Source organism: Crinia signifera, chromosome 1, assembly GCF_055691185.1.
Source record: "Crinia signifera chromosome 1, ASM5569118v1, whole genome shotgun sequence".
Taxonomy (NCBI): Eukaryota; Metazoa; Chordata; class Amphibia; order Anura; family Myobatrachidae; genus Crinia; species Crinia signifera.
The window spans coordinates 170,348,646-170,361,521 of NC_139217.1; the positions used below are offsets into that span (position 1 = coordinate 170,348,646).

Consider the following 12,876-nt stretch of genomic DNA (forward strand, 5'->3'; position numbering starts at 1 on the left):
AGGTGCAGTGTTCACTGTATTGGTATACCAATAATATTAAGTATTATTACAACAATGTCCAGGATATGTTTAACAAAGAAAAAAAACTGTTCTAGGTGTTTATGAAGAGTCTTTATTTTGTTTTATCATCTGCATTGCACATTTATGTAGATTCCAGACTGGTTAACAGTCTGAAGAATAAATAAATAAAATAGTTTTATGCCAGGAAATAAAGGTTATCACAATAAACTGAAAGGATCCTGTTTCTTCCAATTTTGCAGATTTATAATCTCTGAATGATCACATCTGACCTGATATAAAAAAAAAACTTTACTTCAGTTATTCAATAAGCAGTCAGGCTTGGTCTGACTCCCTTCACAGATGCTGTGAGCTCACAGTATTACACAGCTGCCTACTGTTCCACAGCACAGTAAAATATGAGAAAACGTAACAGTAAATATAGGCATAGTTGCGCCACCATGTGGTGAAATGGATTACAGAATTAAAGCAAGAAATATAAAGATTTTGCATTTAGTTGGCAGTCTTCATATCTTGTCCTATAAGTTTGTGGAGATGCATTTTTTCAGTAAATGATGCACTTTACTCGAAAGCACCATTCTAGGAACAGTCTAACCATGATGTCTCTTCACTCTTTCAATCAATGTAAGTAATAGATGATGCTCCAGTCCTATTTCCTCAGGCTCTTAGTTCAAACAGACAATGCCTACATCATAAAGCTCTTAATTCTCACTAATATGAAAATCAGAATTTAAAATTGGACATTAAATGACCTGTTGCAAATACAACAATGGAAACCAAAATTCTTAAAAACCATTTACAATACATACCATTAAGCGTGTTGGTGTGATTGGTGGCAGGGTGTTTGTGGCAGTTCTCTCGGTAAGAGAGTGATAGCTGGTTTATAGTACTCTGTGTAGCTTCTTCCACTGCTTTTTGCAATTTTTGGATGTCATTAGTTTGTTCGTCTAACTTTGCCCTAAGAAAAATCACACAAACAATGGTGTTAATTATGCAACAAACGTAATCCAAACACAAGAAATAGTTGATAGGGCAATTTATAAACAATGAAATTACAGATAGTAACATAATGCTTTTTCTCATAATCAGAGTGAAATAGATAACAGAACAGAAAATTTATGATGACCTCTTCCACTCTGTCTCAGTTTCAGATTAGATTCTCTTTCTGGTCCTCATGCTCCCCTGCGTGTACATGCAGGGGATCGATGGTGAGCGATTGCGCAAATACATTTATGCCGCTTGGTGCGAGCAGGCATGGCTTGTTCGCCATCCCGTTCACACCTAGCAGTGCAGGCGGGGGCATGATGCGGCAGCAACAGGCTGCGCCAATGGGAACGGCCAGCGTACCCATGGTATTTTCTCGATGATGCGGGTGCAGGGGTGGGCTGTTGACGTCAGCTGCCCGCTTCCCGTGCAAGGTGCTCGCAGATGTAAGGTGCCTTACATCTGCGAGCACAGTAGAAATCATTCGATAGTCGTTGACCATGCAAGCTGCGAATGAATGTCTATGCTTAACATCCATTTGCACACGTGTGGGGGGAACTCGTGCGTGCGAGGGAGTGGCGGCATTTCAAAATGTGCAGCTTTGCGAGTAAACCAGAATAAGGCCCTCTGTCTGGGTGGCGGCTTTCTCCTTGCACTCCACTGCAAATTCTCAAGTTAGCAATCCATGGTGCATTAGCCCCAGAGTACTCTATAACTCATTCTATAACAGACAAAACCATGTGTACTGCAGGTGTGTGTGTGTGTGTGTGTTTGTGTGTGTGTGTGTGTGTGTGTGTGTGTGTGTGTGTGTGTGTGTGTGGGTGGGGCTGATGTAACATGTGCAGAAAGAGTTAGATTTTAATGAGTTATTTCATTTCTGTGCAGGGTAAATACTGGCTTCTTTATTTTTACACTTTTACTTTTACATTGTAGATTTACTACTGAGGGGTAGATTTATTATTCCTCTTTTATCGATCCTTTGAAACCCTGAACCGATTCACTACTTTATCGTGTTGAAGCGGCCTCGCACATCACCTGCATGTACGAAAGATGATGTAATTGTTATGGGAGTGCATTATCCCACACCCGAAGCGTATACGTGTCGGGTGTGGTATAGGGGTCCGACAGTCGGGATCCCGACAGTCATTATCCCGACTTCGGGATCCCGGACCCAGACAGCATGGCGAAAGCAACAAAGCCCCTTACGGGCTCACTGCGCTTGCCACGCTGCGGGCACGGTGGCACCAATTCTATTCTCCCTCTGTGGGGGTCGTGGACACGAGGGAAAATAGCCGACGGCCGTCGGGAACCCAGCTGTCTGTGTTTTGACAGTCGGGATCCCGACGTCGGGTGAATGCCTGTCGGGATCCAGACTGTAGGACTGTAGGATGAAAACATTGAAACCAACTGCACATGCGCCGAGGACACAGTGCTAGACATAAAAACCGGCGCTTGACCAGTACTACAATGCAGGGAGAAGCGTACAGCCATTATAGGAGGCTTATTTTGGTTCACTCTTTCTGACAAAATCCTTCTTAGATGGGCAAAACCATGTGCACTGCAGGTGGGGCAGATGTAACATGTGCAGAGAGAATTAGATTTGGGTGGGGTTTTACTTCAAAGTGAGATCTATATTGCAGTGTAAAAATAAAGCAGTCAGTATTTTCCCTGCACAGAAACAAAATTACTCACCCAAATCTAATTCTCTCTGCACAAGTAACATCTGCCCCCCTGCAGTGCACATGGTTTTGTCCATCTAAGAAGGATTTTGTCAGAAAGAATGAACTAGAATAAACCCCATTGTTATTTTAATACTCCGCTGCTGCACACAACACCAGTGAGTATGCCTTTACTCACAAACCACCACACACAATAGAATATCTACAGCGGTGAGTGTTGCGCTGCTGAGTATGATATATAACTCTGATTATCTCAGTTTGTACAGAATGAATTAGGACACTGTTTGTAAAATATCAAATTTTATATCTTATATTTTTCTAAAAAAGAATCACATAAATAACAATATACAGTATACACAATACATACAATAAAAAAGAAAAAAACCTATTGAGCTCAAATAGCAGCAATTATAGGTAAGGTCTCCACATTTCTCTATAGCAAACCAGCAAGGAGCATGTATCGAGTGCTCATATATAGTTGCAATAAGTATCTACAGAGCTGTTGGCAATTAAGAATGTCAAGTATCCATATGGCATCCAATTTATATGCGGGAAATTTGTAGAGTTATCAGCAGTCATTTTAGCATGTAGGCAAACATGCAGAAATGTATTTTGGCTGTATTACTATAGATGGGCAGAGTTATTATAAAGAAATATGTTGAAGCTCCGTGGGAGGCAATAAGATGTTTTCAGGATGGGACACCTTTGAATGCGGGTGTCGGTATTGTCCTTCACCACGTGTAGTGGAGGATGCACTGGAAGTCGGCCGCTCACGTCACCACTGAACGGGGGCCGAAGTTCGCTGGTTGTAGTAACAGTGGATCTGATAGTAGTGTGGAGAATCGAGGGAGACCTGGCACCGGATATTTAGATGACGTCAACGCGCTTCGTTTCCTCTATCATCTGGAAACTTTTTCAAGACGGATAACTCTACAAATTTCCCGCATATAAATTGGATGCCATATGGATACTTGACATTCTTAATTGCCAACAGCTCTGTGTATACTTATTGCAACTATATATGAGCACTCGATACATGCTCCTTGCTGGTTTGCTATAGAGAAATGTGGAGACTTTACCTATAATTGCTGCTATTTGAGCTCAATAGGTTTTTTCTATTTTTTCTTTTTTTATTGTATGTATTGTGTATACTGTATATTGTTATTTATGTGATTCTTTTTTAGAAAAATATAAGATATAAAATTTTATATTTTACAAACAGTGTGTCCTAATTCATTCTGTACAAACTGAGATTATCAGAGTTATATATCATACTCACCGCTGTAGATATTCTATAATCTGGACAAATACTAAATGTTCCTGCTCCCAAACATTAAGGATGAGGGAGACTCAACCTGTTTTAAGTAAACGAGGACACTAGCTGCAACAAATTTAGGGGGCCCAGATTTTGGGCGATGAGTGACCGCCTTCTAGATATACAAGTGATTATAATTTTACCATTATAGATTATGAGAAAAAACAACATTTATTACCACACACACACACACACCAGTGGCATGCGGTGGAGTGAGGCAGGTGAGGCACAGCCTTTCCTGTCATACTAACGTATACAGCAGAGTTTTGAGTTTATAAAGTATGTCAAAAATACAAAGAATATATAAAAAAAAAAATCTTATTTTTATTATTCTAATAATTGTTATAGTCAAAACTGAGTAAAAAGTCTATGGCAGGTGAGGCAGTGCCTCACCTGGCTACTTTTTCTGAACAGCTCTTATTAACCCCTTACCGCCGCAGCCTGTTTTTGCCTTCCTGACAGAGCCCTTTTTTTCAAATCTGACATGTATCACTTTATGTGGGGATAACTTTTTATTGCTTTTACTTATCCCAGTGATTTTGAGATTGTTTTCTCGTGACACATTGTACTTTAAGTTAGTGGTAAATTTTGGTCGATACAGTCTGTGTTTATTTGTGAAAAATACCAAAATGTCGTAAAAAAATTGAAAATTTTGCAATTTGCAAAATGTTAAATTTTCTGCTTGTGAGACAAATAATCATACCACTCAAAATAGTTAATAACTAACAAAGACCATATGTCTACTTTATGTTGCCATCATTATTTCAACCTCCTTTTAATTTTTTGGACACTAGGAGGCTTAAAATATGAATAGCAAATTCTCATATTTTCAAGAAAATTTCAAACACTGATTTTTTTAGGGACCAGTTCAGTTCTGATGTGACTTTGAGGGACTTGTATGTGAGACACCCCCATAAATGATGCCATTTCAAAAACTGCACCCCTCACAGTATTCAAAACAGCATTTTGGAAGTTTGTTAACCCTTTAGGTGTTTCACAGGAATTAAAACAAAGTGTAGGTGAAATTTCAAAATTTCATTTTTTTTAGCAGATTTTCAATTTTAATACATTTTTCTAAGGAACACAGTAGATTTTATTAGAGAAATGTGACTAAAAATTGATTCCCCCAATTCTTTTGTTTTCATAAATATCCTATATGTGGCCCTAGTGTACACGTTGACCAAACCACAGGCTTCATAATAGAAGGAGCACCTACTTGATTTTGGAGCCTCCTTTTTATGAGATTATTTTTTAGGCACCATGTAGGTTTCTAGGCACCATAAGATGCTAAAAGTTAGGAACCTCCCCCACAAGTGACCCCATTTTGCAAACTACACCCCTAAGGGAATTCATCTAGGGGTATAGTGTACATTTCAAACCCCCAGGGGTTTCACCAATTGTGGTACAACTGGGCTGTGAAAATGAATGGTGGGTGCTATGTCGCATTAGCAAGACCCCCGAAGCACCAATACAGTGGAACCCCCCCACAAGTGACCCCATTTTGCAAACTACACCCCTCAGGGAATTCATCTAGGGGTATAGTGTACATTTCAAACCCCCAGGGGTTTCACCAATTTTGGTACAACTGGGCTGTGAAAATGAAAAATTACATTTTTTTACACAAAAATGCAGTTCTGGCTCAAAATTTTTCATTTTCACAAGGAATGAAGGAGACAAAGCACCCCAAAATCTGTGCCGCAATTTCTCCCGAGTACGGCAATGCCTCATATGTGACCAAAAAATACCATTTGGGTGCATGGCAGGACTCAGAAGGGAAGGAGTGATATTTAGATTTTGCAGCACAGATTCTGGTGGAATGAATGGTGGGTGCTATGTCGCATTAGCAAGTCCCCCGAAGCACGGTGAAATTATGAACCTAATAATCCATAGATGTGTGGTATATTTTAAAACACTCCTTCATACATAGGCCGGGTTTGTCGGGGCAAGTTTCACAGTGGAAAATAGTTTGCTTTCTTATTCCCTTTTTATAGCAAACTTTGCACCTTTTTTGTGTCCTGCCCTTTTTTCCAGTGGAGGGGATTTCGTTAGGAAAATGCTGCCCTGATACAATACGGGGGCCAGTACTAGAAGTACTGGGGCCCTCTGCCTCCTGGTTCCCAAATATTAGGCCCTTTATGACTTCCTCTTGAAAGTGCATAAATGTCCCCATCTGGCTGGTAGAACGGAATAGTACGTAAGCGTTATACAGTGCCATCTGGATGATATACACGGCCAGCTTCTTATACCATATTTTTGTTTTCCGCAGGGCACTGTACGGCTTCAGTACCTGATCTGAAAGATCCACTCCGCCCATGTACTTATTGTAATCTAGGATACAATTAGGTTTTGAGGTGTGGGTACTGGTACCTCGTACAGGGACGGAGGTGGTACTGTCTCCGTGAATTGTTGTCAGTATAAGGACATCCCTCTTGTCCTTATATTTGACCAACAACATATTTTCGGTGGATTGTGCCCTGCTTTCACCCTTTCTCAGTAATTGGGCAACGTGCGTTTTTGGGAGGCCTCTTTGGTTCTTGCGCACAGTACCGCAAGCTGCTGTACCTCTTGAACCAAGGGCCTTAAACAGGGGGATGCTGGTGTAAAAGTTATCCACATAGAGGTGATAACCCTTATCCAGGAAGGGGTGCACTAAATCCCAGACAATCTTTCCACTAACACCTACGAGGGAGGGGGGGCATTCTGGCGGTTCAATTCTTGTGTCCTTCCCTTCATATACCCTAAACCTGTGGGTGTACCCTGAGGTACTTTCGCACAGCTTATACATTTTTATGCCATACCTTGCCCTCTTACTGGGAAGGTACTGGCGGAATTTAACCCTTCCTTTAAAATGTATAAGTGACTCGTCTACACAAATGAATTTTTCGGGGATGTACATCTCAGCAAATTTGGCGCTGAAATGATCAATGACCGGCCTGACTTTGAATAGCCGGTCAAAGGTGGGATCATCTCTGGGTGGGCACTGTGCATTATCGTTGTAATGCAAAAATTTAAGGATCGTCTCAAAACGAGTCCGAGTCATGGCCATACGATAAAGTGGGGTGCTGTACAGAACATCTGTACTCCAATATTGTCTAATTTCTGGCTTTTTAACTATGCCCATATGTAACACCAGACCCCAAAACGTCATCATCTCTACTGCATCTACAGGGGTCCACCTAGCAAATGATGACGTGGGGTTTTGGGCAATAAACTGCTGGGCATATAAATTACTTTGGTCCACCATTAAATTTATAAAATCATCAGAGAAAAAGACTTTGAAAAAGTCAATTTTTTTGAGGCCTGTAGTATCAAATTGGATTCCTGGGTTGGCCAAAAACTCAGGAACCTGGGGCTCAAAATTGTCTGGTGGTGGGGTCCATACGGGATCAATCATTGGGGGGGGGGGTCTCAGCTGCTCTACGGGGGCGTCTTTGAGGGGGTCCCTCATCACTAGAGGAGGAAGAGGAGGTTAAGACGAATGCGATAAATTCATCGCTTTCATCACTGGCTGTGTCAGTGTCAGAGGCAATAAGGGCATATGCCTCCTCCGCTGAAAACAGTCTTTGGGATGATTGGGACATTTTTATTATTTTTGTGTTTGTGTAAGTGTAGTGTTTCAACACGTGTATAGTGTAGGGGGGGTACAAACTTTATTTCAACACGGGGGTATGTCGTGTGTATGTAGTGCTTTAACACGTGTAAGTGCACTTAAGGGGCAGCAGCTTCAAGGCAGCTTTTGGTACAACCTTGAAGGGGTTAAAAGAAAAAAAAAAAACGCTCCTGCGCCAAAAATTGAGCACAGATGTTGGTCAGTAACGTCCGTCACTGATCAGCGCTCAAAGGCAACAGGAATTTGATCCCAAAAAAAAAAATTAGATCAACCCTGTGCCAAAAATGCTGATCAGTGATGTACGTCACTGATCAGCGCTCAGCGGCCACAGGACACCGACAAAATCACCGTGGGTGTAAAAAAAATGTAAAAAAAAGACCCCACAGCACCCTCAAAAAAAAAAAAATTTTAAAAAAACTGTTGATCAGTGATGCAACACTGATTAGCAGTGAGGGGCAGCAGGCGCGCAACTTTTGGCGCAACCTGACGGGGTATATATAAAAAAAAAACCTGCACCCCAAAAAAGTTGCTGATCAGTTAATTTATACTGATCAGCACAAAAGGGGGGCAGGAAAAAAAGCAGTGCAGAGGGTTTAAGCCCGTCTGCACTGCAATCAGCCACAGGGGGCAGCAGAGACAAAAATTATATTTTACTACGATGCTGCAGCAGCAGAAGCAGGCAGCACGGATGCCACCACACCACCAACGCTGATCGAGGTCAGATAGGGGGACAGATGGGCACGGAGACTGCTCTGCACGCTGTTCCTGACCGGAATGGCGGCGGCAGGGCGGTCTCCGTTACTTTCACTGAGGTGCAATGGCTGTGATTGGTCCGTCGGTCCGACGGACCAATCACAGCCTTGGGGGCAGGTGGGACGACCACCAAAGACCCCTTTACACTCGGTGGTGATTGGTGCTGTACCAATCACCACCGATCCCTGTGTTACCGAGCGCCGATATTGGCCGGAACACAGAAAACGCTGCAATTGGCTGTTCACATTTGAACAGCCAATCGCAGCGATCGCCGATGGGGGGGGGGCATTGCTGCCCCCCCTGGGCCACGAGGGAAGATGTCTGCTGTCAGGGACAGCAGCCATCTTCCCTCTGTCACCGCGTCTATAGACGCGGTGACACTTTAAAGTCATGGCATACATTTATGCCATGTGTCGGGAAGTACATCCCGACCATGACGTAAATGTATGCCAAATGTCGGGAAGGGGTTAAAACTCAACAAATCACCTGTAGCCACACTTGTTTACCTGACCCTCTCCATGAGGGAGAAAATGCTATGTTCCTGGACTTCCCTGGTAATGTATGATTTCCATCACCTGTGGTGAAACACCTTTCTTATCAATTACCTAGCTACCCACAGGTGATGGCAATCATACATTACCAGGGAAGTCCAGGAACAGAGCATTTTCTCCCTCATGGAGAGAGAGGGTCAGGTAGGCAACCATGCCTACAGTATATACTGCTGCGCATGTGTATAATGCCGGCATGTACCCCATATCTCATAAATTGTGTGCAAATCTGGCTCTGGTACTTGCCAGAGACACCTCTGCCATTTACCTCACTGCACGTCCCTCACAAACGCATGAAATGTAAAAACATGAATTCAGTTTTCCTTATTTGTACCTCAACATCCATTTACACCACTCTGAATGTCTTTATACATGTACTTGTGTTACTTTGTTATATTATGATTACCTTAATACTAGGAGGTTTTGACTTGTCATTGTCCTGGGAGCATCTGAAAGAAAATAAAGATGCTACAGTATTAATGCTGCTTACTGGATAAAACAAACATGGTTGACAGGTTGCAAGCAAATCAGGTGAATAAATCAGACCTGCAGGTGCTTTACTTGTCTTTATCCAGCTACAATATAGTTTTTCAAACAGCTCATGATTTTGAGGTTACCCACCAGGAAGCACAGGTGTATTCATTAATTAGAGACACATTTTAAGAGCCACACAAGGATCTATATAAACTCCAGAATGCAAAAGCTTTGTTGGAAGCTGAAAATGCAGGGAACGTGGGTATCTATGCAGAGCAAATAACACCAGTATGCAACTGGCAGAAGACAAAAAACCCTTTAACTTGCAGGCACCAAGCTGTGCTGCTGAGTGTTTCTAAAGCTGGCCATACATGTCCCTTTTGGCCACTTTTCACCCTATACCCACAGGTGAAAAGTGGCCAAATCGTAAGTGCTTGACATCTGATCCGATCCAATCCGCGGCCCCGTGCGCAGTGAATTAGAGTTGGAGATGGTCTGACATCCGACTCGGACAGGCTTCCGGCAAAGGCGAATGGGATCACATGCAAAATCTCCCGGGGGTTCAAAGGGGATCGGCTGTGACTTTTCCAGGGGAGAGGTCGCAGTTGTGTATACCCCTAGGTCTATAGTATATATTAGTGTGCGTACATACCTAAATGTAGGCCAATCTGGCTGAAAGACGGAATAGATTCCCAACAATCAACAAATTGGCCATTCAGACGGAACAATATTTGTGGTGAAATTAATAGTGGGTGAAGGGGGTGAATTGCCGTTGCAGTGACATTCAAATGCTAGCAATGCCAGCCCGATTTGCTGCCCTACCCGAGATTCTGCTGCCATAAAGCGCAGCAGGGTTTCATGTTCATTTGGCCGGGTGAATCTAAATTAGTGCAAAATATAACTCAGAAAGGAACAGCAGCAATGGAAGGTAAGAAGATGGTAAACATTTTATTTTAGGTCAATCATCAGCCATCATTTCTAATGGCTCTCAAAAATCATTAAAATAAGATAGTACTAATAAAGGGATCATTGCACTCTGTCGAAATCCATCTGTCTGTTATATATTTAGAGAAGATTTAATGATTTTTACTTTTTTGTGTTTCAGAACTCTGGGGTAGATTTATTAAGCTTAGTGAAGTGATAAAGTAATCACCGGCCAATCAGCTCCTACCTGTCATTTTTCAAACCAAGCCTGTAACTTCACAGTTAGGAGCTGATTGGCCGGTGACAAAAACCAGACACTTTACCACTTCACCGAGTTTAATAAATCTGCCCCTCATGGTGTTAAAGAACTCATGGTATAGTGTTAAAATATGATATGCAGCAAATTACATAGAGCTGGTGCTTCCAAATATGAAGTAACGCACGATCATCTCTTCTACTTATTGGAGAATAAAAGTTATAAATTAGTTACACGTGATGTGAATAAAAAGAAGAGATGTGATCATGAATGACTCGAGTTCCTTCCTGCACTACGACGATGAAAAGTCCCTTGTACACAGGACAGGTGCAGCCGCCTCAGTAGTAATCTGATAGCCAGGGGGAAGCGTCTCCATCCGCCTTCAGTCTGCACCGCTTATAGATGCTGCCTCACCTGCTGTACATGCAGCTGCCTACGCTGACCGACACATAAAGGTGCATGTATAAAGCGCAGAGTGGAGTCTCACCTGGCCGCCCAGTGACCGCTCACATCTAGGGCTCCGGAGTAGTACGAATGATGGCGCTGGGGGGATACGTGATACCCTCCCCCCTCCTGTGTGCCGTTGGTTTGGCCGGGACGCTTCCCTGTTGCCGTGGAGACACCCCAAGCGACAGCCTGCGGGGTGGTTGTGGAACCCGCCTATTCCCAGCGTGTGCCTGGCCTGCTTGGGCTGCTGAGCTGAGTAATAATGGGGCACCTAGTGAGTGGCTTATTTATCTGCAGCACCTCTGCCATGTCACATACATCCATACCCCATACATTGTTGTGTTCTGAACTCTTGGTCAGCCGTGCCTCTCACCGTGTTTTTTATAATGCGATGTGAGTTTAATATAATTGTTTATGAAATATTAGTTTTTCTTTTCAATCCAACTACTTTCCATCTTCTAAACACTTTGGATGTCCCCCTCTGTAGTGTATACAGACCCAACAAAATCGGGGGTATGGGTAAAAAACAGACTGGACGGAACGCCGGACCGGACAGGCTCCATTCATCAATATCATAACTGCCTACCTGACCCTCTCCCTGGTAATGTATGATTGCCATCACCTGTGGTGAAACACCCTTCTTATCAATTACCTAGCTCACCACAGGCATACCTCCCAACTGTCCTGTTTTTCGCAGGACCGTCCCGCTTTTTTGGAACGGTCCCGCATCCCTCCCGGGGTCGGGGGCATGCACACAGCGTCTATACGCAGATGGAGAAAATGGGGGGCTTGACCTAATAGTGGCTAATTTGCATATGCTGCACACTCATTAACATAGGCCACGCCAACATTTTCTGATGTGCACGCGGCTCGAGTGTCCCTACATTAGAAGAACAGAAGTTGGGAGGTATGCCACAGGTGATGGTAAGTAATCATATATTACCAGGGAAGTCCAGGAACACAGGGGCAGATTTATTAAGCTTGGAGAAGAGATAAACTGGAGATAAAGCGGAGAAAAGGTAAAAAGAGATAAAGCTCCAGCCAATCGGCTGTGTTTGAAAAAGACAGTTGGGAGCTGATTGGCTGGTGCTTTATCTCCTTTTACCTTTTCTCCGCTTTATCTCCAGTTTATCTCTTCTCCAAGCTTAATAAATCTGCCCCACAGCATTTTCTCCATGGAGGAGAGGGTAAGGTAGGCAAGTATGGTTAATATATGTAATTCTGGAGCTTGTAGTATTTGGTCCAGGGGGGGTCAAGGGGGAGAGTTGTGATGGGCCTCAGAGATCTTAGGGGCCCCAGAGCATATTTTGCGCCTCCAGCCATTCGGCTGCTGTTGTTTGTTCACAGCCGTCTGTCAGCACCGCTGCACTTCTCTCCTGTGGTGCTCCCGGACAGTCACTGTCCGGGAGCACCACAGGAGAGAAGTGCAACAGCGGGGGTCACGCGGAGATATGCTTCAGCGCAGCGTGTGGGTAAGATGGCAGGGGGAAATGGGAGCAGCAGGGAGATGCGGCTGCTAAGGGCTATCCAATGCCCACCACTTCCCCTGCACTGAGACACGGCCACCGGCGCCTACACACAAAATAGGGGGAGGTACCTTGTGCCACATGGACCAGCAGGACAGTGACCTGCCCGCAGCTTCTCCTCCCGAGTCCCGCATTCATGTGCAATGGACAAGATAGACTGCTGTCAGCCAACAGACCCCAGCAGAGAGAGCTGGTCAGTTACAGCATATCCATTTCTTTTGAGTATGTGTTTTATCTGGGCTTCCTCTCCCCACCCATGTCCTCTATCCCTGGCACAGGCCTAAGCCTCTCACCCCACACTCCTTGTCCCCACTCATCCTGTCACCCCACACATCCATTGCT

The 12,876-nt window shown here is 43.7% G+C and overlaps 2 protein-coding genes across 5 annotated transcripts in view; one reads left to right on the forward strand and one right to left on the reverse strand.

Annotated features, from left to right (window-relative positions):
- The window catches only part of CCDC158 (coiled-coil domain containing 158), a 67,210-nt gene extending 55,471 nt beyond the window's left edge, over positions 1 to 11,739 (reverse strand). For 2 of the 4 annotated variants that reach the window (XM_083176857.1, XM_083176841.1), the window contains exons 1-3: positions 11,049 to 11,192; positions 9,314 to 9,356; positions 828 to 976 (exon numbers count right to left, since the gene is read on the reverse strand). In XM_083176857.1, coding sequence (XP_083032983.1) covers positions 828 to 976; positions 9,314 to 9,342 — 178 coding nt within the window. In that variant the 5' untranslated portion in view covers positions 9,343 to 9,356; positions 11,049 to 11,192. Of the gene's footprint in view, positions 1 to 827; positions 977 to 9,313; positions 9,357 to 11,048; positions 11,193 to 11,680 lie in introns of those variants that run through there. The other 2 variants (XM_083176849.1, XM_083176866.1) reach the window with 2 other exon arrangements.
- The window catches only part of SHROOM3 (shroom family member 3), a 381,603-nt gene continuing 379,643 nt past the window's right edge, over positions 10,917 to 12,876 (forward strand). Inside the window, exon 1 of the mRNA XM_083176821.1 lies at positions 10,917 to 11,282. The gene's annotated coding sequence lies outside the window, so the exon portion shown is untranslated. The remainder of the gene's footprint in view (positions 11,283 to 12,876) is intronic.